The sequence below is a fragment of the Canis aureus genome, chromosome X (genome assembly GCF_053574225.1).
Source record: "Canis aureus isolate CA01 chromosome X, VMU_Caureus_v.1.0, whole genome shotgun sequence".
In the NCBI taxonomy this organism is placed as follows: Eukaryota; Metazoa; Chordata; class Mammalia; order Carnivora; family Canidae; genus Canis; species Canis aureus.
The window spans coordinates 22,429,267-22,453,935 of NC_135649.1; the positions used below are offsets into that span (position 1 = coordinate 22,429,267).

A 24,669-nucleotide genomic window follows, 5' to 3' on the forward strand; every position below is an offset into this window, starting at 1 on the left:
TGTGTGTGTGTATTGTCTTTTAGTTCCTTTTATAGGATATTTATTCAACTTTGGCGTTTGGGTTTGGGGGTTGTTCTTTTACTGAATTTTGGCTGTCTTATTTTTAAAATTTATATTTTCTGAATGATACTTTTTATAACATTCTTGTCTTATTTCTCTGAAAATGCTAATTACATTCTCTCTAATAACTTGCTTTCTGTACTGTCTCTGTTTTCTTTCAGATCTTTTAATCTGTTTTAATGATTTGGTCTTTCACATTGGAGGTTTAGTAGCATTGGTGGTTCAATGGTAGAATTCTCACCTGCCACATTGGAGGTTTAGTCATATTTCTGGTACTTACTGGTTGTCTACCCATATTTAAGAATGAGGCACTAAAATGCTTCCTTGGGGGCAGCCCAGGTGGCTCAGCAGTTTAGCACCGCCTTTGGCCCAGGGCGTGATCCTGGAGACCCGGGATCGAGTCCCACGTTGGGCTCCCTGCATGGAGCCTGCTTCTCCCTCTGCCTGTGTCTCTGCCTCTCTCTCTCTGTCTCTTGTGAATGAATAAATAAAATCTTTTTAAAGAATAAAAAATAAAATGCTTCCTTAGAACTCTGCTTGGTCAGCACTAGTAGACTGGTGGTATTCCCAGTATGTTTTTTGCTTAGTTTCTTCAGGTGAGAAATGTCTCATCTTTCCTGAGATGGAACAAGCCTCACGTAAGTCCCCTATTTTCATTCTTGCACCTCATCCCTGCTTTGCTCTGTACAGCCCTGGTGTTTCTGAACCTAATTCAGTTTTTCTAGTATATCTCCAACCTATTACCTCTTTATTTCCTTTTTGTTAATATAATTATATATAATCATATTCTGTTCATAAAACTGAAATTCCTTTTGATTGGATCTGATTATTCTTTTTTAAAGTTTTTATTAATTCCAGTTAGTTAACATCCAGTGTAATATTAGTTTTAGGTGTACAATATAGTAAGCACTTCTATACAACACCTGGTACTCATCAAACCAAGTGCATTCCTTAATCCCCATCACCTACTTCACTCATTCCTCCATGAAACCATCAGTTTGTTCTCTATAGTTAGAAATCTGATTCTTGGTTTGCCTCTCTCTATCTTTTTTCCCCTTATGCTATGCTCATTTGTTTTGTTAAATTCCACATGTAAGTGGAATCATATGGTGTTTGTCTTTCTCTGACTTACTTCACTTAGCATAATACTCTCTAGCTCCATCCACATTGTTGCAAGTGGCAAGATTTCATTCTTTTTATGGCCAAGTAATATTCCACTGTATATACATACCATATATATGTGTGTGTGTGTGTGTGTCCATTCATCAGTCAATGGACATTTGGGCCATTTTGATAATTTGGCTCTTGTAGATAATGCTGCTATAAACATAGGGGTGCATGTATCCCTTTGAATTAGTATTTTTGTGTCCTTTGGGTAAATACCTAGTAGTGCAGTTGCTGGATTATGGGGTAGTTCTGTTTTTAACTTTTTGAGGATCCTCCATACTGTTTTCCAGAGGGACTGCACCAGTTTGCATTCCCACCAACAGTGCAGAAAGGTTCCCCCTTCTCCATATCCTCGTCAACACCTGTTGTTTCTTGTGTTCTTAATTTTATCCTTCTTACAGGTGTGAGGTGATATCTCATTGTAGTTTTCATTTACAAGTTTTGGATTTGATTATTCTTAAAATTTATTGGCAACTACTAATAACTACTGTCATCTGTTACTTAGCCGGCTAGCTTAATTTTACTAGTCTAGATCTTAGAAATTGAATTGCATTTCTTACTTTTGGTAGCATGTACTGACTGCAAATATCAATTCAGTAATTAACATTAAGATTGTTAAAGTTTATATCTTAAGTATCATACTATGCATTGCAAAAAAGTTATCTAAAAAATAAGATGTGGGGGCGCCGGGGTGGCTCAGTGGTTGAGTGTCTGCCTTCAGCTTGATCCCTGAGCTGATCCTGGGATCGAGTCCCACATAGGGCTCCCTGAATGGAGCCTGCTTCTCCCTCTCCCTCTGCCTCTGCCTTTCTCTCTGTGTGTCTCTCATGAATAAATAAATAAAATCTTAAAAAATATAAGATGTGTTTCTCCTTTTGAAAATTAGATAATTCAAAAATGGCAGAACTCTTTATGGAATGTGAAGAAGAAGAGCTGGAACCATGGCAGAAGAAAGTTGAAGAAATTCTGGATGAAGATGATGATGAGCTGATCTTTGTTGGAGAGATATCAAGTTCAAAACCAGCCATTTCAAGTAAGCATTTATTTCAGGGAAGTAAAGTTTTATAAGTTGCTGTTTCTAATAGGAAAACCCGTGGACTGTCTTATACATCCTTGTTATTCTATAAAGAGTTGGAGCATACAGGTCAGTAAGAATTTGTGAGAATCAGAGGGAGGATGTGGTTGGGGACTTGAGTAGGGTGAAGAGGTTGAAATATCATTTCAGAGGAAAGGGAAATGTTAACTAAGTTAACTAAAGATTAAGATTACCTAACAGCACTATAAGCCCTCTGAAATTGGAAATCATAAGTTTAGTGGAGCTAAGTAGCCTATTCACCTCTTAATTGTTAATTTTTCTTTTTCTCCTTTAAGCCCAAGCATACTTAGAAAAGGAAGTGTTTGGAATGCCTTGCTTAAAATATCAGAATACTAAATAAGTTTGTGTTAGTCTCTGATGGGGGTTCTCATATCCAGGCAACTACCTCATTACAGTGTCATCTTGAATCATGGCTACAAAATGAACAGGCACTGCATGATTATACAATCTCTAGTATGTGTACCACTATGGGCTATAGTTTCTGGCCACACCCATCTTCCAGCAACTCCTCATTATATTCATGAAGGAAGGAAGGTCTGGTCTTTAGCCACTGTACTTGTACAGTGCAGGCAGTTAGCACACTTAATCATCTTGGCTTTCTAGCAGAATCCAGTAATTTGGTGGATTGTTAGATTTCAGTTAGAGTAATTAGACTTGATATTGTGATAATGTTATAGTGATGACACTTGTTAAAGTGAAAAGTGTGTAAACTGCAGAGGAACAACATACTGAATTTTGGGGTACAAAGATGAAGTAGGTTCTTTTTCATTATATTTACTTTTTTTAAGCCAGGATAATTTAGCAAAGAATGTAGCCAGCATACCAGTGTTCTCTTACTTACCTAGGCAGTGTGTAATATTGTGGTTAAGAAATGAGTTTTTAATTTTTTGAAAACCCTGTTCTTCTCTTGACTCTAAACTTCGAATAGCACTTCTATTCAGTTTTATCAGAGAGAGAATAATATAATTTAATTCTCAATATCATTTCCTGCGGCAAATTGAGAGATGCTAAGTGGAATGCCACTTCAATTATAAAATGAAGTAAGTATGTTGGCATGTTTGTTGCTGATAGTGGAACAGAATATTATTATTTTTGTTTCCTAGTTGCTGTGATTATTTTTATCCTAAAATATTACCATATTTCAAAATTATTGTTCAGATCATCTTATTGAAAGCATAGCCGTTCATGTTGGATTTATATCAACATGTTCAATAACATGTTCAATAACAGCTAACTGTTAACTAGGATAATGTGTATTAGTTTTAAGTGATTCTATCAGAAAGAAACTTGACCCCAGTGAAATTTCTTTTCTAAATGAACTCAAAATTTAAATGATTTTATTGATGTTTTATGTGTGAGCCATAAAATATTTTTGGTATATGGAACATGAGCTAAATATTTATATAGAACCACCATAGGGCAGCCCAGGTGGCTCAGCAGTTTAGCGCCACCTTCAGCCCAGGGCCTGATCCTGGAGACCCGGGATCGAGTCCCACGTCAGGCTCCCCGCCTGAAGCCTGCTTCTCCCTCTGCCTGTATCTCTGCCTCTCTCTCTCTCTCTCTCTGTCTCTCATGAGTAAATAAATAAAATCTTTTTAAAAAAGAACCATCATGAAGTTGGGGAGATGATAAAAAGTTGTGTTTGATAGATTACAGTCACCAAAAAGTACTATAGGTTTAACTCTTTAATGGCTTGAGTAAATACTTATTTTAAATTTCTGAATGAAAACAATATCAAGTTGGTTGAGATTTTTCTCCTAGAAGACTTTTGTAGTACCCAGTCTTAGAGAACTGAATTTCCATTATCATAAAACAACCTACTGTTGTGTGACCCTTTACTTTATAGAATTATTCTATGACATCTGATTCTTTTCTACTGGGAGGAGAAAAAGGAAAAATTTTGAGGTTTTATGGGATTTTTAAAATGCTTCCACCTTTTCCTGATGAGCAATTTTAGGCAAATCTCTACTTTTCCAAATTTTTGATTCCTCAATAACCTAGAAGTTATGGGTTCACATGGGTACAAGAGTGAGCAATCATAAACTGATACATAGGGTTGTGAGAGACTCAAATTGACTTTTGGTATAATAGTAGATTTGAGATACTCTGGTAAACTCTAAATTTAGTCTGCAGTCTTCAGTAGTGTCTTTTCAGAATTTCAGTGGTACAGATAATATGATCAGCTTATCCATGATGAAACTTACAGGGTTTTAGGGGTATGAATGTGGCATGGGGAATGGGGAAGGGTTTGATCTGGAATCACCATTGAGAGAAAGAAATATACTTCAATTATTAGTTGTCTGTGGATATATTTTTGGAGTTTTCTTATTTTAATATACAAATAATGAATTTTAAAATAAATACAATTTTTGTAGATATTTTGAACAGAGGTAACCCCAGCTCATCTTCAAAGGGAATAAAGAATGAGACACTCACTCAAGGTATAGCATTATTATACCATTTTAATCTTAAAGTGAAATATTTTGACAAAATTGGTTGTATGGAAAAATATTCAATATATTGTGTAATTTTAAAATGCAGGTGCTACTGATCCATTCAAGCCTGCAAGTCAACACTACAAAGATCCAACATCAAATCCAGTGGCTGCCTTGCCTAGATGTCATCCTGAATCTAAATCTTCACAAAACTCTGCTATTGTTCAGAATGTGTCTAAACCTGTAAGTGTTTCTGAAACTACACAATTAGCTCAGGGACACATTGAATATTATAATACCCAGTTAGAATTGTGGACTATCATATCATAGCTAGTCACCATTCCATAATCACAATCAGAAAATGTCACTATCTTTATGACAACTCAACCAATACCTGTAACTGTAGGAACTAACCAACTTGTCAGTAAATCAGGTAATATGCTTAAATTAACTAGGTATAATATTGAAAACTATGCTATCTAAAGGTGAGTAAAAAATAATCAGTAATGAATGTTGTATAATGACAAAATTCCTAAGAGGGTAAACAGAACCGTATTCTTATTTGGGAAGATTGTTCTGAGGTCATTGTTGCTGTTTGCTTTGAAAACATACTTTCATGGCTTAGCTTTTAAAAATTTTAACAGAAGTAATATTTAATGGTATTATTTAACATTTGTTATTCTGTTATTATGGGTAAGTCTTTATGCTGTATATAAATTAATATATTTAATTCTTCTGATTTCCCTATGAGGTAGGCATGATTATCATCTCCATTTAATAGTTGAGGAAACAGACTCAGGCTAAATAAACCACTCAAGGCCATAGCTGGTAAATCAAGGATGGATCTGGGATTTCAATCCAGGTTAGCCCAGGGGCTTTATTTTTTTTTTTAAGATTTTATTTACTTTTTTGAGAGAGCATAAGCGGGGAAGGGGCAGAGGGAGAGGGACAAGCAGACTCCCCTGCTGAGCAGGGATCCTGATGTAGGGCTCAATCCCAGGACCCTGAGATCATGACCTGAGCCAAAGTCAGATGCCTAACCAACTGAGCCACCCAGGTGCCCCAGCCCAGAGGTTTTAAAAAATGCATGTACACCTATCCATTCATACATTTAAGTATTGCTATACATAGAAATATTGCCTTAAAGCAACATTATAGTTCACAGAGTATTAGGGTTTCCTTAAAACCTTTTCAGGGGTTCATGAAGTTAAAACTGTTGTGATAATTATGCTGAGACATTTCTTCTTTTCAGTGTGTCAGCATTTGTACTGAAGATGCAAAAGCAATGGAGGGTAAAACTGCTGGTGCCTTAATTTGAATGAAGGCAATGGCACCAAATGGTACTGATAGTTTTTCATTAATGACCATCAAGCACTCACAGTAGAAAAATTTCACTTTCACTTGAGAATAACTTTGAAGAAGTGATAAATTACTATTTTTATTAAAATTTATTTTGAAATACTCTGCGATGAAATGGGTAGTATGCATAAAGGACTTCTGTATCTACACTATGAAGGTTTTCTTGAGGAAAACCACTTGAATTGCAAACTGAACTAGCTGCTGTTTTAATGGAACACCATTTTTGCTTGAAAGGATGATCGACAAAGCACCATGTATTAATGATCGCAACGTAACAATGGTATCACAAAATTCAGCAGCTTAAAGCAGTATACACTTATTATCTCATGGTTTCTCTTAGGAGTCAGTGCATGGCTTTCCTGGGTCCTCTGCTTCAAGGTCTCAAAAGGCTGTGATCAAGGTGTCAGCCAGAGCTGCCATATCATTTAATACTGCTTCCAAACTCGCATGGTCATTGGCAGTATCCAGTTCTTTGTGGGTTGTCAGGCTGAGGGCATCAGTTTATTGCTGCTGTCAGCCAGAGACTGCCCTCAGTTCTTTGCCATGTAAACCTTCCTCACATGGTGGCTATTTTAAAGCCAGCTGTGAAAAGTGAGTCCTCAGCAAAACGAGCTAACACAATCATGTACGTTCAGTCACATTTGCCACATTCTGTTGGTTAGAAGCAATCACAGGCTCCCCCCACGCTCAAGGAGAGATTACACGAGAGTGTAAATATCAGGAGGGAGTCATGGGGGCCACTTCTAGAATCTGCCACACAGTTTTTCAGTCCTTAAAAATGTACAAAGCATGCTTGTGATAGAAAAAAAAAAAAAGCCTGATTGTATTCTTGCAAGTGATAAGATTTGAGCTTTCAAGCAAAAATTAGATTTTTGTGGGTGGGGTGCCTGGCTGGCTCAGTTGGAGGAGCATGTGACTCTTGATTTTGGAGTCGTGCATTTGAGCCCCACATTGGGGCTTTAAATAAAACCTTTTTAAAAACTAGATTTTTGGCAAACTTGTATCTGCATTCTGAAACAATTAATAGTAATATGAGTCCTGGAGTAGTCCAAGAAACCTAGATGGAAAATGAAAGACTTGAGTGTTGATTCTGTTTCTAGCTAAAGCATTGTTATAACCTCAGTGGGCTTCACTTTCTTCATTTTGTAAAAAGATTTTGTTTATTCATGAGAGACAGAGGCAGGCTCCATACAGGGAGCCCGATCCCAGGACTCCAGGATCACGCTCTGAGCTGAAGGCAGGTGCTTTAACCACTGAGCCACCCAGGCATCCTGCTTTCTTCATTTTTAAAATGAGAATCTGGACCCAAACCACTGGCTCTCAAACTTGGATCCTCTAGGCAACCACAGCTGTTCTTAATAAAAACTTAATAGGTGTTCCTGATAACGACAGGCTGCCGTAAATGCTAAAATTATTTTATTTTAGCTGGAATCAGACTGATTCAGTGGTTTCTCATGCTATCATAAGCTGTTTGGCATTTAAGAAAAGCAAAATCAAAAACAAAACAAAAAAGGAATATGATTATTTACATGGAGACAGATGAAAATTATTAGGTCCTACCTTGGACCTAGGGAAGGAGAACAAATGGAGGGGGTAGTATCTTTCATATTTAAAAAATTAGAAACTAGAGCTCATTCAGACTCAGGACTTTTTGTTTTTGTTGGCATGGTTGTTTAATCCAGGCTCCCCAATCAATTTCTCAGTCCACCAGACCTTTAAAAACAGATTTTTGTCATTTGATCTGGAGTGAGGTCTGGACGTAATATATATATTTTTAACTCTCTAGGTGATTCTAATGTGAGCCAGGGTGGAGAATGACCGATCTATATTTTTAAATAAATTGAAAATCCTATGTAAGGAAATTTTCTCTGAAAATTTTAAGCTTTTTTTCTTCTTTTTACCACAACAACTCTTTAGGGCAGTCTAGAAGATTATTATTGTCCCTTTTAATGTCAGTGTGATATAGTTTAAGGGCCCAGGCTTTTTTTTAAGTAGGCTTCATGCCCATAGGGCTTGAACTCAGGACCCTGAGATCAAGACCTGATCTGAGATAAGGTGGGACGGATGCCTTGAGTGCCTGAGTCAGTTAAGTTTCTGGCTCTTAGATCAGGTCGTGATCTCCATGCCCGGAGCCTCATTAGAGAGAAAAAAAAAAAAAGAGTCAGATGCTTAACCCACTGAGCCATCCAAGTATCCCAAGAACCCAGGCTTTATAATCGAGCCAGCCTTGGTTCTAATTCCAGCTTTAGCATCAATAACAAGCTGGGTTGTATTGGGAACCTTACTTAACTTTATTGAACTTTAGTTTACCTATTTATAAAGTAGGAAATAATATTAGGTCTTTATTAGTACTGTTGTGATAACTACTTGATATAATACATGTACTGTAAAAGAGTCAAGTACATTTTAAAATAGACAATAATTGATGGCTGTTATTTCAGTTGGAAAGGTGAAAACTTGAATCTCAGAAGTGAATGGCCCAAGGCTTCACAGTTAAATAAATGGAGGTCTTTTTTTTTTAAGGATTTTATTTATTCATGAGAGACAGAGAGGCAGAGACATAGGCAGAGGGAGAAGCAGGCTCCCTCCTGGGAGCCCAATGCGGGACTCAATCCTAGGACCCCAGGATCATGACCTGAGCCAGAGGCAGATGCTCAACCACTAAGCCACCCAGGCGTCCCTAAATAGAGGTCTTTTAATCCCAGTTTTTTGCCTCTTGTACCTCGCTGTTCTATTTGTTATCTTTCTGAACTATCTTGTGAGATATAAAAACTTCCCAATTGGAGAATTATTTTAATAAGTTATTTGTTGAATAATATGTCTGCTCTCTGAAATGGTGATACTTAATTGGCCAGAGTTATCACCTAGGAAAAGGTTTAAAATATTAACTTTATTTGGAGGAACTTTTGTGAAAGAGCTGTTTGGAGAATTGCTAGTGAATATTTTCCATTTTTAAGTGCAAATATTTGGAGAAAATATGTACCTTGCAGGAAGATTATGCTTGGGTACAGTTAAGTCATAAAGCCATTATCGACTCATATAGCCATGTTATGTAATAAATGTCAAGGCTCAAATGCAGAAATCTGTTTTATGCTCAAATTCTAGGAGTGGAATGGTTTGGGTCAGTTTAGTATGTGCCTCCATAACTTCTTACTAAACCCATGTAAACAGAAAATTTAATAACAAAGTAAAATTCTTAAAACCTGATTTTTCTCAACTTGTAAGCACAAAACATGCAAGCAAGAGCCTTATATTCCTATTGTAAAGGTACTATGTATGGGGGTGGTATTTAGAAAAGAAACAGAAAATGATACATATTGTACTTCGATTTTGTTTTTGGCAGATGGTTAGTGTGTATAGAATATATCAATTAGAATTATTTCATACACAGATATCTGTTCTTTTTTTCACTGAATTTTATATCGGAAACATTTTTGTTTTTGGTTATTTTTCAAAAGCATGATGTTACATTAGTCTATCATTTATCTAATAATTTATTCTGTATGTTAGTAAATTGAACACCAATAAAAAATAAATTTAAAAAAAAATAATAATTTCTCCTCCATTGTTGGACATACAGGTTTTTATTTTTTCCTATTATAAATAATTCTCCATTAAATATTTTCATTTCGTTAACATAAATTCATGTAAGTGGAATATTTGAGTCATAGAGTATGAACTTTTTGGGCACTTGGGCATTTGGGTGGCTCAATCAGTTAAGCATCTGCCTTCAGCTTAGGTCATGATCCCAGCCCTGAGTCCAGCTCCCTGCTCAGTGGGGAGTCTGCTTTTCCCTCTCTCTCTGCTGCTCCCCCTGCTTGTGCTCTCTTGCTCTTTCTGCCAAATAGATAAAAGAAAAATATTTTTAAATAAAGGATATTAACTTTTTAATGCCCTTGATAAGATATTGCCAAAATTTTCTCGCAGAAAAGCTGTACCAAAATGTCTACTTTGCCAATAATATTGTGATTTTTTTAATTATAACTTTTAATTTCAAATTAAATTAAGAATTATAGAAAAATTACAGAAGTAATCCAGAGTTCCCATATAACCCATATCCGCTAAATGCTAATTTTGAGAGTAATAATTATCTCAGTGTTTTATAGTTTATTAGTAATTAAATTATTAAGGTGTTATCTTTATAGTATTGTTATATAGTTAAGTTTACCTTTATAAAAGTTTATGAAACAAAATATAACTTTTTACAGGATTTTACAAAGAATTCGTCGCAAGTTGAATCGGATGATTCTTCAGATTTACTGTTTGACTTGACCCAGGATACAATTCCATTGTCTCAAGAGGGATCAACAGTTTATATAGAAGGTTTGGCTTAGCACTTTTCTGAATATAATAAAAAGAAACCTGATGAATATACATTGTGGAATGCATTTCTATTTTAAACCCATACCTTCATGTTAAGCTTTTCCATATACCGTAAGATAGAAGCTAATAAACCATGAATGCCTTTCTTGTGTGATTTTTTTTCTATAAATTTCTACTTAATAATAGGATATTGTATTTCTTACTATTAAGTTAGCTAACATGTATTTCTTGAGCTTGTTCTCACTTGGAACCAGCCATGGGCTGAAAAATCTTAATTCTGTGAGTCTAGGCAGTCTCCTGGTGGCCTAAAACTATTTTTAAAAAAAGTATTGATCATTTAGAAGGCCATGAATATGAGTAAAAGTACATGGTTATAGTTTATTTTTTAAATAGGCTAGTGTCTTTCTTTCCGAATAAATTATGTTGATATGATAGTTAAATATGATTAAAGAGTATTCTTATAAAAAGAGAATATTATAAAAATAGTAATTTGTACACAGTAAAGATCCATTGAAAGAATAATGAAAATTTCCAATTGAAGAATTACAATTCTTTGTGTACAATAACAAAGTTCTTCATTAACTTGAAATAAATTAGTATACCATGAAGGAATTTTATTTAGTTGAAAAATTCCCCATAATCAAAGCAATTGCTTAGTATATTAGTAAATTTGTTAAATTTCACTAGATGGACAGATGTACATAGAATTTTTTAATGTTTAAATTGTTTACTAACAAATTCATATATATTTACCAAATCAAAATAGAAAAAATTATAGTGATATGTTTGCCAAAAATACTTTTTCCCACTTTAATAAATGTGGGTTGTTACTTATCTACATGTCACTTACCTAGTTAGTAAAATAGCGAGAACCAAAATAAACGAGGAGGTAAAGTAGTCTGAAATTTGATTTTATAAAGTACATGATCATTATTCATAGAAAAAGTCTGAATTATTGAAGATTCTACCTGGTAATGACAGTGAGGCCTACTATCTCTCTAAGTTGTATTTCAGGGAGTGGAACTTTGCCTTGATGGTAAATAGGGTGACAGTTGATTAGGAAGGTGTAGGTTTGAGCCTGTATCCTAAAGATTTTTGTAGCCTTTATCAAGTCACCTCTTTACACTTCAATTTTCTCATTTTATTGAAATATGTGCTTTTATTTTTCTCAGGTAATACATTCATTCTCCAGACCTGAAGTCCATTTGAAGATATAATTTTAATTCTTGCTCTACTTATCTCAGGGCTGTTTTGAGGCTCAAATGAGATAAGTGACAAATGAAAAATGCATTAAACCTTTAAAGGATTTGATAATAAACAGTTATTAGAATAATAATTATGAATGGTAATATGTATTATGTGTTCAGAAGCATGCTTAATATACTCCTGTCAAGAATGATCACAGAAAGTTCTTGGAGAAGGTTTGATTTGAACTTGATTTTGAAGGAGAATAGGATTTTTACTGGCACTGTTGAAAATAGTGAACAGCACAAGCTGGAGACAATAGAGATAAACAAGTTAAAGGGTTAAAATTTAAAACTATTGAGCTCAGAGTGATTTTATTTAACTTGGAGATTCACTCATGGTTTTAAAAATTATATACACAACAGTCTATTTTTACTATACAGCCTGCGAGATAACTAGTTGCCAAAATACCAGTACTCATTGGTAACCTAAGCATCTAGGAATGTTAGTGATTACACAGAATCAGTCCCAAATGCCTGCAGTATAGCTGTCAGTAACCATGTGCTTGAAGATGGAGAAAAATCATTTCTGTGGTATCTCAAAGAATGAAACACAGATTTGACAGAGGAGCCCACAATGCTCTCATCTTCCTTGTATTTCTCTATTCTACTCCTCTTAGTGTACAGTTGGGAGCATTAAAATATGATGTGCAGTTTTATTTTTTTATTTTTTATTTATCATTTTTGTCATGTGCAGTTTTAGAATATCACAAAGTACAATTGTGTGTTATTTTCAAAAAGACTTTTGCTATGTCTAGTTATTACCTAAATATGCCCACTTGTCTTGCAAATGCCCTGAATTACATGATCCTTTAGCCTTTAAAGTGATGGTTTTCTAGCTCAGAACTATGTAGTAATGAAATCTCCTCAAAAAGTCTAATTTTTTAAAACAAAGGTAAAAGAAGAGTTTTTATATCTGCCTCGGAATATAGTTTGAAGACCATTACTAGCTTTTTAAACCTTTTCATATGAATGAGCAAAGTATTGTTCAAGATTAGTTGTTTGTTCATAAGGAATAAACAGAAAATTTAAACCCATCATATTGTTAATAAGTGGGAAAAGAACCAATTTGAGTTTTCCATTAGACATCTTAAGTTTTTTTTTAAGTATCTTAAAGGGTTTCTCCAAATTTTTAGAATAAAGGTTGTTTTTGTTCCCAAAGACAAATGTATTTGAGCATCTAAAGATAAATTCATTTGTGGGAATTGAGTTTAGAACATTGTTTGTAAAAAAATAAAAATAACAAAAAATAAAAAAAACATTCTTTGTGCTTTAATTTTTTTTCTTTTTTTGCTTAGGACTCTTTTGGTCTGACTTCTTTTATGATTCCTATATGTATTTCTTTATTTGAAAGTATTTTTAGAATTTTCTTATATTAAAAAGTTTATTTCATGAATTGTTCAAATATGTGTAGTTCAAAATAGCTGTTATACAATTTCTTTCTACCTATTGATCTTATAAGTTTTTTGATCATAAATTTTGATCATTCTGTCATTTGTATTATCTAATTAGATTATTTAATTTAGCTTCAAAACGTTTTTACTTAAATTCAAATATAAAGCCATTTTAGTAGCATTTGTAAGCAGTGTTCTATACCAAAGTATTTATACATATTTCTCCCACTATTTAAATATTGTAGGTATAGATCAGACTCTACCTATATTAAAACGTTCTTCTGCTTCTAAAGTAAACAGTGTTACTCCAAAAAAGCCAAAGACCAACGAAAGTGTTTCTGAAATAAGTCCTTGTGCTTCATTGTCTTTAACTAACTCTCCTCCAGCGACATCTTCCCATGTTATGATATCAAAAGGTAAATACGAATCTGGGATATAAAATAGAAATTATATTATTTATACATAAATTTTAGAAATTGTGATGAATTTTTAAACTTTTATTACTGATTATTTAATGTTTAAAAAAGAATTTGAGCCTTAAAAGTCCTTAATCTATTTTAGGTACAAATACCTCATCATCTCCCCATAAAACTGGAACACCTTTTCTAAGATCTTGTCCAAAGTGCAATGTGAAATTTAATCTTCTGGATCCTTTGAAATATCACATGAAGGTAAATCTTTTTCAAAGGTTAATTTTTAAAAATATTGACAAATCTCTGAAAAGACTAAAGATTGGAATATAGTAAATGCTAGTTTGTCCAGGTATTTAAATAAGAAATCTTCTCCTTGGTATTTCTATATAACTTAAGTAAAAATTGATATTCATGATGACTATCTTTATACAAGATTTTAAAATCTTTCCCAATCATGAAATCTTAAAAATTAGGCTTATATGTACTATAGTATATGCATATATTTTGGGGATGAGTATTAGAAAATACCAAGTAATCCTTGATAATTTTATTAGATGTAAAAATGACTTTATCAACCATAAAATTATGGGTAAAAATATCCATTTTCTGGAACTGGATGCCGAAGTAAGGTGAAATTGACAATGTGTGGGAGTTGCTTTAAAACTAAGGATGCTAGATCAAAGCTTTAGTTGTTGCTTTGTCTGAGAGATGTGATTGTCATTGATCTCTCTGAGACTTGAGAAAATACATTAAACACAGTATATAGTACTTTAAGAAATGGAAGAAATAGACCTAAGTGAAGAGGGGATCTTCCCTGTCTCTGACCTCTTTAAAGTATTATATCTAGAAGACTTTGTAAAAAGCCCGGTGTTTATCTTAGTGACAGCCCTAAGAGTGCAGATGTTGGAGCTTTCCCAGGTAAATAATTTATTTCCCAGATCTTAACATTTCTTTCTCTCCATTTCTGGCATTTTGCCATTGCCCAGATCTCTGGGCAAATCTCATTTGTAAAATCATTTCCCCCAACCAGCAAAAATGGTCCAGGTTCCCAGATGGTTCCCAGATAAGTGAGTCCTGCACACGACAGCCACTGAGTCATGCAGGAGCTGCAACCTTTGTCCGGTAGGGTCCCCAGGCAGCTGGCACACACATGTGGCATTTGAATCTCTATGTATATGTAGGGTGCCTGGGCAAGACAGTCAGTTAAATGTCTGACTCTTGATCTTGGCTGAGGTAAGCCCTTGATATTAGGGTGGTAAGTTCGAGCCCTGTGTTGGGTGGACCCATGCCCAGGGTGGACCTACTTAAAGAAAAAAAAAGAATCTCTTTGCATATTGTATTTTAGCTTTTAATGAAAATAATGTATTAATCAGAATATTTTATTGACTAGGTCATGCCATTCTTCAAACTTCTTGTAAGACAGGCATTTTGTTTGGTGCTTAATCTTTCCTGTAACCTAAAAATTCCTTTTTTTTAAGTTATTTTTTCTTTGGTGACATATGCATGTCACATTACTCAAAATCTTAGTCTTACATTTTGATGTCTAACACTCAGACATAAACTCCTAATGGTGGAGCATTTCACAAGAAATGATAGCGTTAACTCACTTTCAGTATACAGTTTTAATTGTTATAAATTCTAGCTTTATGTTGGTGTAGGAAGTTCTTTACGTAATTTTCAAAGTACTAATTTTCAAAGTACTAATAAAGTATAAGGTCTAGGTATTACTCCACTTAAAATATTTTAGAAGATATTGCAGTGTTCTGTGTATCTGTGGAAAGGTAGTCTGTATTCTTCTTGCATGCTCAATATAAATGGCAGGAAGTGGGAAAGGAGACAAGAAAAAAGGCAATGCAGATTATATTCAGGAAAGGGGATAAGAAGAGTGCAAGGCAAAGAAGCAACTTAGGAAAAGTTATTGCTTGCTGTTTCAAGATTGGCAAATTTTTCATTGAAATTTAGCATTTTACAAAAAAATGTAGAAAGAAAGGAATGTAAAATTCCAAATACAGTTACTTTATTCTTGAGTAAAATCATATTTGATCTATCACTATTTCCACCTCCCTGAGTGATTCCTGTGAACTGGACTTTGGGTTTTGGGTTTTTTTTATTATTTTAAAGATTTTATTTATTTATTCATGAGAGACACAGAGAGAGGCAGAGACACAGGCAGAGGGAGAAGCAGGCTCCATGCAGGGAGCCCGACGCGGGACTCAATCCCGGGTCACCAGGATCATACCCTGGGCTGAAGGCGGCACTAAACCACTGAGCCACCCGGGCTGCTCGGGGTTTTGGTTTTATATAAAATTCTACCAGTGTTTTCAATCTTCCTGTCTAAGTAATATTGTATAGAGATACTTGATGTATTTATGTTTTGCATCATAGATGGAAAAAGAAAAGAAAGGGCTGAGTAATTTAGTTTCTTTATTTAATTGGTAGGAAGGGTAATATAGTCACGTGAATCAGAAAGTATACGAAGGTAGATATTCATCATCCTTTACTATCAAGGAAATGCAAATTAAAACTACAATAAGATATCACCTCACACCTGTCTGAATGGCTAAACTCAAAACAAAAAACACAGGTGTTGGCAAGGATGTGTAGAAAAAGGAACCCTCATGCGCTATGGGTGGGAATGCAAACTGATGTGGAAAACAGTATGGAGGTTCCTCAAAAAGTTAGAACTGCCCTACACCCAGCAATTGCATTACTGGGTATTTACCCAAAGACTACAAAAATACTAATTCAAAGAGATACATGCACCCCTATATTCATAGCATTATTTACTATAGCCAAGACATGAAAGCAGCCCAAGTGTCCATCAGTTGATGAATGAATAAAGATGTGGAATATATACACAATGGAATATTCGGCCATAAAAAAATGAAATATTGGCATTTACAATGACATGGATGGAGCCAGAGAGTATAATGTTAAGTGAAATAACTCAAAGACCAATACCATATGATTTCACTTATATGTGGAATTTAAGAAACAAAACAAATGAGCAAAGGGAAAAAGAGAGACAAACCAAGAAACAGACTCCTAACTATAGAGAACAAACTGATGGTACCAGAGGGGAAATTGGGTAGAATAGATGATGGAGATTAAGGAGTGCACTTGTGATGAATACCAGGTATTGTATGGAAGTGTTGAATCACTATATTGTACACCTGAAACTAATATAACACTGTATGTTAACTAACTTGAATTAAAATAAAAATTTTAAATAAAAAAAGAAGGTAGACAGTCAAGAATCACACCCCATGGGATGCCTGGGTGGCTCAGTGATTGAGTGTCTGCCTTTGGCTCAGGTCATGATCCTGGGGTCCTGGGATCGAGTCCTGCACCAGGATCCCCACAGGGAGCCTGCTTTGTCCTCTGCCTATGTCTCTGCCTCTCTCTGTGTGTCTCTCATGAATTAAAAAAAAAGAATCTCACCCTATTTGTCTAGTTACCAATACGACTTGCAAAGGAAATCATTTTTTATTAACTTGTTTTATTTCCTTTTTGACTTAATTTCTGAATATACAGGCACACGTGAATGTTTGCATCTATTTTATATACATTTTTTATACACAAATCATTGTGTATTTTATACACAAATCATGTTTCACACATGAATGTTTCCATCTATTTTATACACAAATCATAGCATATTATATATATTTCTGCACCTGAAGAAAATGACAAATGTTCTCTAAAATGTAGTTTTTATTTCTTGTAGCATTGTTAGTGGTTAAAACTATATGAGACTTTTACATTTTAGCTTATGCATTTTCATATATATCAGTTATATTTATATAATATTGTCAGGATTTCCATTTTGAAAAAGTGAATTTTAGATTATTTGTGAATGATCTTTTGCTGCTGTTACAAATAAGTAGATTGGTATACCACAGAGATAATATTTTCATCCAAAGGAAGAATTTTGGGATCCCTGGGTGGCGCAGCGGTTTGGCGCCTGCCTTTGGCCCAGGGCGCGATCCTGGAGACCCGGGATCGAATCCCACATCGGGCTCCCGGTGCATGGAGCCTGCTTCTCCCTCTGCCTGTGTCTCTGCCTCTCTCTCTCTGTGACTATCATAAAAAAAAAAAAAGAACAAAGGAAGAATTTTTAGAATGTAAGTCGAACATCCTATCCATCTAAAGACACAGCACTAAGCTTTGAAGTATTATTTCATTTAATCCTTAGGAAATTCTTTAGGCCAGATCTTTTTCTTTTTGCTTTATGGCCAATTATCTGGTATAGCTGAGATTCAAACCTCAATCACTTTGATGGCAAAGCCCAGGTTCCGACATTTTTCTCCCCATTTTGAAAACCGTATGGGCTGTTTTCTTGAATGTTATATAGAAACTTGAAAATAAGGGGTGTTTTTTGTTTTTAGAGTATGGGATTTGATAGTTATCTATCAGGTCTAACATACTAATATGTTATTGAGGTTGCTGTATCTTATATTCATCTACTTGCTCTGTTATTTTTTGAGTAAGCTTCAGTCTCAAATTAGCAATATTTTCCTTGATATCTTCCAATTCTGTTTTATACCCATTACTATTTAGGGTAGTAAATAGATCTGTTGGATCTATCTCTTTTAACTTCATTGTGAATGTATCCTTTAGCATTCTTATGAAGTGTTCCATTTTTGGCCTGGATTCTATTTTGTTTAACATCAATTTCACAATCCTTGTTTTCTCATTATTACCATTTGCCTGTTATATTCTTTATCTTTTTATTTTCAAGCCTTCCAAATCACTTTGTTTTTGATATATTTCTTTCTTTTACATAATCATTTTTCTTTTGTAATCCTATGTGAAATTTCTTTCATCAGTAGCGGAGTTAAATCCACCTATTTATATTCATTGATAGGATAGGTTTAATTGGTCTTGATTCTGTCACAGTTTTTTGTTGTGCTTTATTTTTCTAAGATTTTCACTTTGTGGTTGCATTGTGAGCATGTTTGGGTTTTTTAAGGTTTTATTTATTTATTCATGAGAGAGGCAAAGACATAGGCAGAGGGAGAAGCAGGCTCTTTGCAGGGAGCCTGATGTGGGACTCAATCCCGGCACTCCGGGATCACGACCTGAGCCAAAGGCACATGCTCCCTGTTGTTTGGGTTTTTAGAGAAGTTTATATTTTTGCTCTCTGGTTATTCTCAAAGAATTCTTCTAGAGAAATTCCACAACGGAAAATTGTGTACATTAAATGAACAGTTTTATCTCCTCAAAAATTAAAAGTTTATGTATGAAAGTATTCCATATTAGGGTCAGTTTGTATGAGGTCTTGATTTTATTCATGAGGTAGATTTCCCCTTCACATATTTCAGCATTCTAGGTAGAATGTGTTGAAGTTTTTAAATTGTAACTAATGCTTCTTTTTTTGTCCCATACGTTTTCCATACCTTGAGTCTGGGGAATGGCAGGTTATCTGTGCTCAAAGTCTAGTTTCAACCAGGCCTTACCAAAATACTACTGTATTATTTGATAATTTAGCATGTACATAATGGCATATAAAACTACCTTTCCTTTTTAAGCTGTATCTTAACAGATATGAAATGAATGATTTTTGGCCAAGGATCAAATTATTAACTATTTATATCTGAAAATTATAATTACAAGGAAAATAATGTTAGATATATAGTCATCCCTGGTTTTATGTTTTTAATTTGTTTTTGAAGTTATTTCTTTATTAAGATAAGAGATGTTTATTGTTGGAATTTTTTAGACTATAAAGAAAGAAGCCAACATTTTGGTGACTCTCCCCAGATATCTTGCCAAGCATATTTTTACATTAGCTGGCCCTAGTTATAAATACAGAATCATTTTTTGGTATCTGATTTTCTAAAGAGACCTAGTAAAATATACATATATTTTTTTTTCTCTTTCAGCGTTGTTGTCCAGACATGGTAAATAAATTTTTGGAAATGATTAAAGCAGAACTTGCAATTACTGAAAATAAAAATAAGACTGGTGCAGAGAAAGGAAAATTAATTATGTTAGTTAGTGACTTTTACTATGGAAGACATGAAGGAGCTGTTGATGATGAACAGAAGACTTACACAACCTTTAAATGCTTCAGTTGCTTGAAAGTTCTTAAAAACAACATTAGGTATGTAAACACTTATTTCTCTTTCTATCTGAAAATTGGAATGCTGCTGATGTAAATATATCTTTATTTTCCTGTACTATTCTAGATAGAATAAAGGCAGATTGTAATGTTAAAGCTTTTGTCTTTTATTGTATTTTAAGAATTTGACACTTGGATCCACTTAGTTGTATTTCTTTAATACAGCTTAAGAAGGGGCAAAATTTATTTTAACTCAGAGAAAAATCACTTGTCTCTATCATTGAACTCAGAATTTTCAATGAGATATTTTATTATTTAGCTTCTTTTGAATCTACTTTTCCTATCACAGGAAGAGCTACTATATCCAATTTGAGCTCTTCCATATTAGTCTTATTTAATGCTCCAGTTTTTCAATTCATATTTCTCATTTTGACCACATTTACCTTGCAGAGAAAGTGATTTTTTTAGATGGTCTTCTTTAGAGAAGTACTAGTTTATGAAACATGTCTGCTTTGAGTTTATAATTTAACACATTTTAAAAGTAGAGATTTAGTTCTCAATTTTGAAGATTTTGGAGATTTATGCATGTATGCTTTACATTTTAGGAATTTCTACTTTGCATTCTTTGAGTAACATGGCATATTACATATCTATTGTCCTAAGTAAGATAGTAACCAGAGCAAAGTTACAGGACATATTGATATTTTTCAAGATATTTACCCTTGATGACTTTCCTTTGTAACTAGCATTCTTAAGTATCCTATAGGTCATTTCTAAGCCTAGAATTTATTTTATTTACTGATGAATTCTTAAGTCCAAAATGATAGTACATAGAAAAACCCTGAAATACACTGTAACATAAACCTAAAACAATTATGGATGCTACCTTTGTAGTAATGCTTTATAGTGTTTGGAGATCTTTTACATATGTTATTCATATGAGTTTTCATACTTCCTTATCTCCTTTTATCAAGCCCTAACAGCCTTCAATTGCTAATGGCCCAGTAGCTTAACAAAAGAAAATTGTGCTTTGAGATATAACACTGAAACACTGTTAAAATAGAACCCTGTGACCTGCTTCCATATCTTTATCTTTTTACAGTAAACTATATCAGGAAATTAAATTAATAAATTTGGTAAGGGGATCCCTGGGTGGCGCAGCGGTTTAGCGCCTGCCTTTGGCTCAGGACACGATCCTGGAGACCCGGGATCGAATCCCACATCGGGCTCCCAGCATGGAGCCTGCTTCTCCCTCCTCCTGTGTCTCTGCCTCTCTCTCTCTCTCTCTATGTCTATCATAAATAAATAAATAAATCTTTAAAAAAAAATAAATTTGGTAAAATTCAGAGAAAAGTGAGTCACTGTTTAAGTTCCTTATACTTAAATGTTAGACATATGATATTAGAAATTCTTATCAGCAGTAGCTTTTTAGTTTTTCCTGTAAGATTATTCCATTTAATATTAAAAATGAAATCTCCTTTTTTTTTGTTTTCATCCCAAAAGACTGGCTACAGATTTCTAGACTACCAGAATATTTAGAAATTTTAAGCTAACTGTATTTTATAACATTTAGAAATTTTGTAGCATTTCTGACATACTGGTTAGTAAATAAAACCTCAACAATAGACACTGGGTAACTAAGATGTTAATATGTGTTAAATAACATTTTACCTTAATAGTAAAATCTAGGGTGGCAAATCAATGGTTTTAGAGAATGATAGAAGCTGATAGTTCAAGATTTCTACTCTCTGCCCTGTGAAGATATTGTAGGATCATTTTTTCCCACATTAAGTGTCACTAAAACCAGATAGGGCTATTTTATTCTGAGAATAGCTTTGTGAGGGGGTTGCTTTTTTCCACGTCTCCATCTGCTGGTTTGACAAATGTGCACTGCTGATTGGGGGCAGTGTAATAATTGAGAGATAGCTAGTTAATTAACAGATCACTTTAAACAGATTTTTTAAATATTTTTATTGGAGTTCAATTTGCCAACATATAGCATAATACCCAGTGCTCATCCCGCCAAATGCCCCCCTCATTGCCCATCACCCAGTCACCCCAACCCCCCGCCCACCTTCCCTTCCACTACCCCTTGTTCATTTCCCAGAGTTAGGTGTCTCTCATGTTTTGTCACCCTCACTGATATTTTCACTCATTTTCTCTCCTTTCCCTTTATTCCCTTTCACTAATTTTTATATTCCCCAAATGAATGAGACCATATAATGTTTGTCCTTCTCCGATTGACTTACTTCACTCAGCGTAATACCTTCCAGGTCCCTCCACGTCAAAGCAAATGGTGGGTATTTGTCATTTCTAATGCCTGAGTAATATTCCATCATATACATACACCACATCTTCTTTATCCATTCATCTTTCGATGGACACCGAGGCTCCTTCCACAGATTGGGTATTGTGGACATTGCTGCTATAAATATTGGAGTGCAGGTGTCCTGGCGTTTCAGTGGATCTGTATCTTTGGGGTAAATCCCCAGCAGGGCAATTGCTGGGTCGTAGGGCAGATCTATTTTTAACTGTTTGAGGAACCTCCACACAGTTTTCCAGAGTGGCTGCACCAGTTCACATTCCCACCAACAGTGCAAGAGGGTTCCCCTTTCTCCACATGCTCTCCAACATTTGTTTCCTGTTTTGTTAATTTTCCCCATTCTAACTGGTATGAGGGGGTATCTCATTGTGGTTTTGATTTGTATTTTCCTGATGGCCAGTGATGCGGAGCATTTTCTCATGTGCTTGTTGGCCATGTCGATGTCTTCCTCTGTGAAATTTCTGTTCATGTCTTTTGCCTATTTCATGATTAGATTGCTTGTTTCTTTGCTGTTGAGTTTAATGAGTTCTAAACAGATTTTATTTATTAAGTTGTGAGCTGAAAGTTTAATGGCCCATGACCGTTATATGTAAATATTTAGGCAAAACTAGTTTAAAAAAAACATTTTAATAGAGATGATGTTAAGATTAAAGGAGGAACGAGCACCTGACTGGCTCAGTTGGCAGAGCATGTGATTCTTGATCTCAGGGTTGTGAGTTCAAGCCTCACATTGAGTGTGGTGCCAACTTAAAAAAAAAATTAAAGGAGGAAAAAAGATATTTCAAAGTGTACCATGGGGATCCCTGGGTGGCTCAGCGGTTTAGCGCCTGCCTTCAACCCAGGGTGTGATCCTGGAGTCCCGGGATCGAGTCCCACATCGGGCTCCTTGCATGGAGCCTGCTTCTCCCTCTGCCTGTGTCTCTGCCTCTCTCTCTCTGTGTCTATCATGAATAAATAAAATCTTTTTTAAAAAGTGTACCATAAGCAGGAGATGTGAAAAGATAAATGTTAAAGCCTGCATGTTATGATTGCTATCTAGGTTGATGACATAATCACTTCAAGATTATATCCTTTAGGGATGCATAATGAATAAGTTAATATTTGACTCATTATTAAAGTTAATTTGAGTAACTTTACTTTGAAATTCAGTAAAAAGTTTCGACAAGCCCTCTGAAATACATCTGCCTTTTTATATTTTACCCCCTCCATTGAAAGGTCTTAGTTCCTTCTCATAAGAAACCTATTAGAATCTGACACAGCAGAATGTAGAGCTAATAAATGGACTATGCTTCAGAGGTTGTGGTCTGTGAAAAATGCAGTGTTTGTGCTCACAGTAAACCAGCATCATTAAATAAAACAAAAAGTTCTTTTAAATTGCTTTTACACAGATTTACAAACCAAAACACAAATAAAAATACTAATTTGTCTTTTAAGCAGCTGAAACTTATTGTATGCCTTTAAGGCCTTTAAAAGTTTTTTCTCAGGGTGCCTGCGGGGCTCAGTTGGTTAAGCATCTGCCTTAGGTCGGGTCATGATCTCAGTGTCTTGGGATTGAGCCCCACATTGAGCTCCTTGCTCAGCAGGGAGCCTGGTTCTCCCTCTGCCACTCCTACTGCTTGTGCTCTCTCCTCTCTCTTTCTCAAATAAATAAAATCTTTAAAAAATAAAAGATTTCTCTTATGACTCTACCTGTTTTTGGTGGTAGGGTTTTCTTTAAGGATTTTATTTTAAAATGTAAATACTACTTCATGTATGGAAAAGAAACTTGTTCTATTTTTTAATATTTTATTTATTTAAGAGAGAGCAGGAGCAGGGGGAAGCAATAAAGAGGGAGAAGCAGGACTCTGAGATCATGACCTGAGCCAAAGGCAGACACTTAACTGACTGAGCCACCCAGGCACCCCAAAGCCTATTGTTCTTAACAAAATTTTTTAAAATCTGAAATAATGAAGAGTTATAGCAAATTAATGGTATTTCATAGGAACTATATCAATGGCTTATTTTAAAATGAAGATACGGGATCCCTGGGTGGTGCAGCGGTTTGGCGCCTGCCTTTGGCCTGGGGCGTGATCCTGGAGACCCAGGATCGAGTCCCACATCAGGCTCCCTGCATGGAGCCTGCCTCTCCCTCTGCCTATGTCTCTGCCTCTCTCTCTCTGTGACTATCATAAATAAATAAAAATTTAAAGAAAAATAAAATGAAGATACAAGGAAAAATGATTACTGAGCCATTTAATGAAAGTGATCACTTTTTGATACTGGGCGGCTCAGTTGGTTAAGCATCTGCCTTCAGCTCAGGTCATGATCCCAGGATTCTGGGATCAAGCCCCAAGTCGGGCTCCCTGCTAACTGGGCATTCTGCTTCTCCCTCTTCCTGCTACTACCCCTGCTTGTGTGCTCTCTGTCAAGTAAATAAATAAAAATCTTTTTAAAAAATTAAAATTGCACACTGTCCTAGAGGACTTTAAGGCTTTGGAGATACTATTTTGAGTACTACGGCTGCATTTTTAACATTTAGGTTCAAATCCTTATTTGTGAGTTTTTTTCCTTGGTTATAAATCTGAATATTTGCATCTGTTGACAATCATTTATAGGTTCATGAACCACATGAAGCACCATTTGGAACTTGAGAAGCAGAACAGTGAGAGCTGGGAAAATCATACCACCTGCCAGCACTGCTACCGTCAATATCCTACACCATTCCAGTTGCAGTGTCACATTGAGAGTACTCACACTCCCCATGAGTTTTCTAGTAAGTCACAGTTTTATTGAAGTCTTGAACAGTAATGAT

General features: G+C 35.0%; 1 protein-coding gene across 10 annotated transcripts in view; it reads left to right on the forward strand.

The window, feature by feature from the left end:
• ZNF280C (zinc finger protein 280C) overlaps nt 1-24,669 on the forward strand; it is an 80,069-nt gene that overhangs the window by 15,058 nt on the left and 40,342 nt on the right. For 6 of the 10 annotated variants that reach the window (XR_013374922.1, XR_013374924.1, XR_013374923.1 and 3 more), the window contains exons 4-12: nt 648-698; nt 2,114-2,260; nt 4,699-4,764; nt 4,865-5,001; nt 10,326-10,440; nt 13,324-13,494; nt 13,640-13,749; nt 19,377-19,597; nt 24,473-24,630. Coding sequence is in view for 2 of the 10 variants with exons in the window: in XM_077888983.1 (XP_077745109.1) it covers nt 648-698; nt 2,114-2,260; nt 4,699-4,764; nt 4,865-5,001; nt 10,326-10,440; nt 13,324-13,494; nt 13,640-13,749; nt 19,377-19,597; nt 24,473-24,630 (1,176 nt within the window). In the remaining 8 variants the exon portion in view is untranslated. Of the gene's footprint in view, nt 1-647; nt 699-2,088; nt 2,261-4,698; nt 4,765-4,864; nt 5,002-10,325; nt 10,441-13,323; nt 13,495-13,639; nt 13,750-19,376; nt 19,598-24,472; nt 24,631-24,669 lie in introns of all 10 variants that reach the window. The other 4 variants (XR_013374928.1, XR_013374927.1, XR_013374926.1 and 1 more) reach the window with 3 other exon arrangements.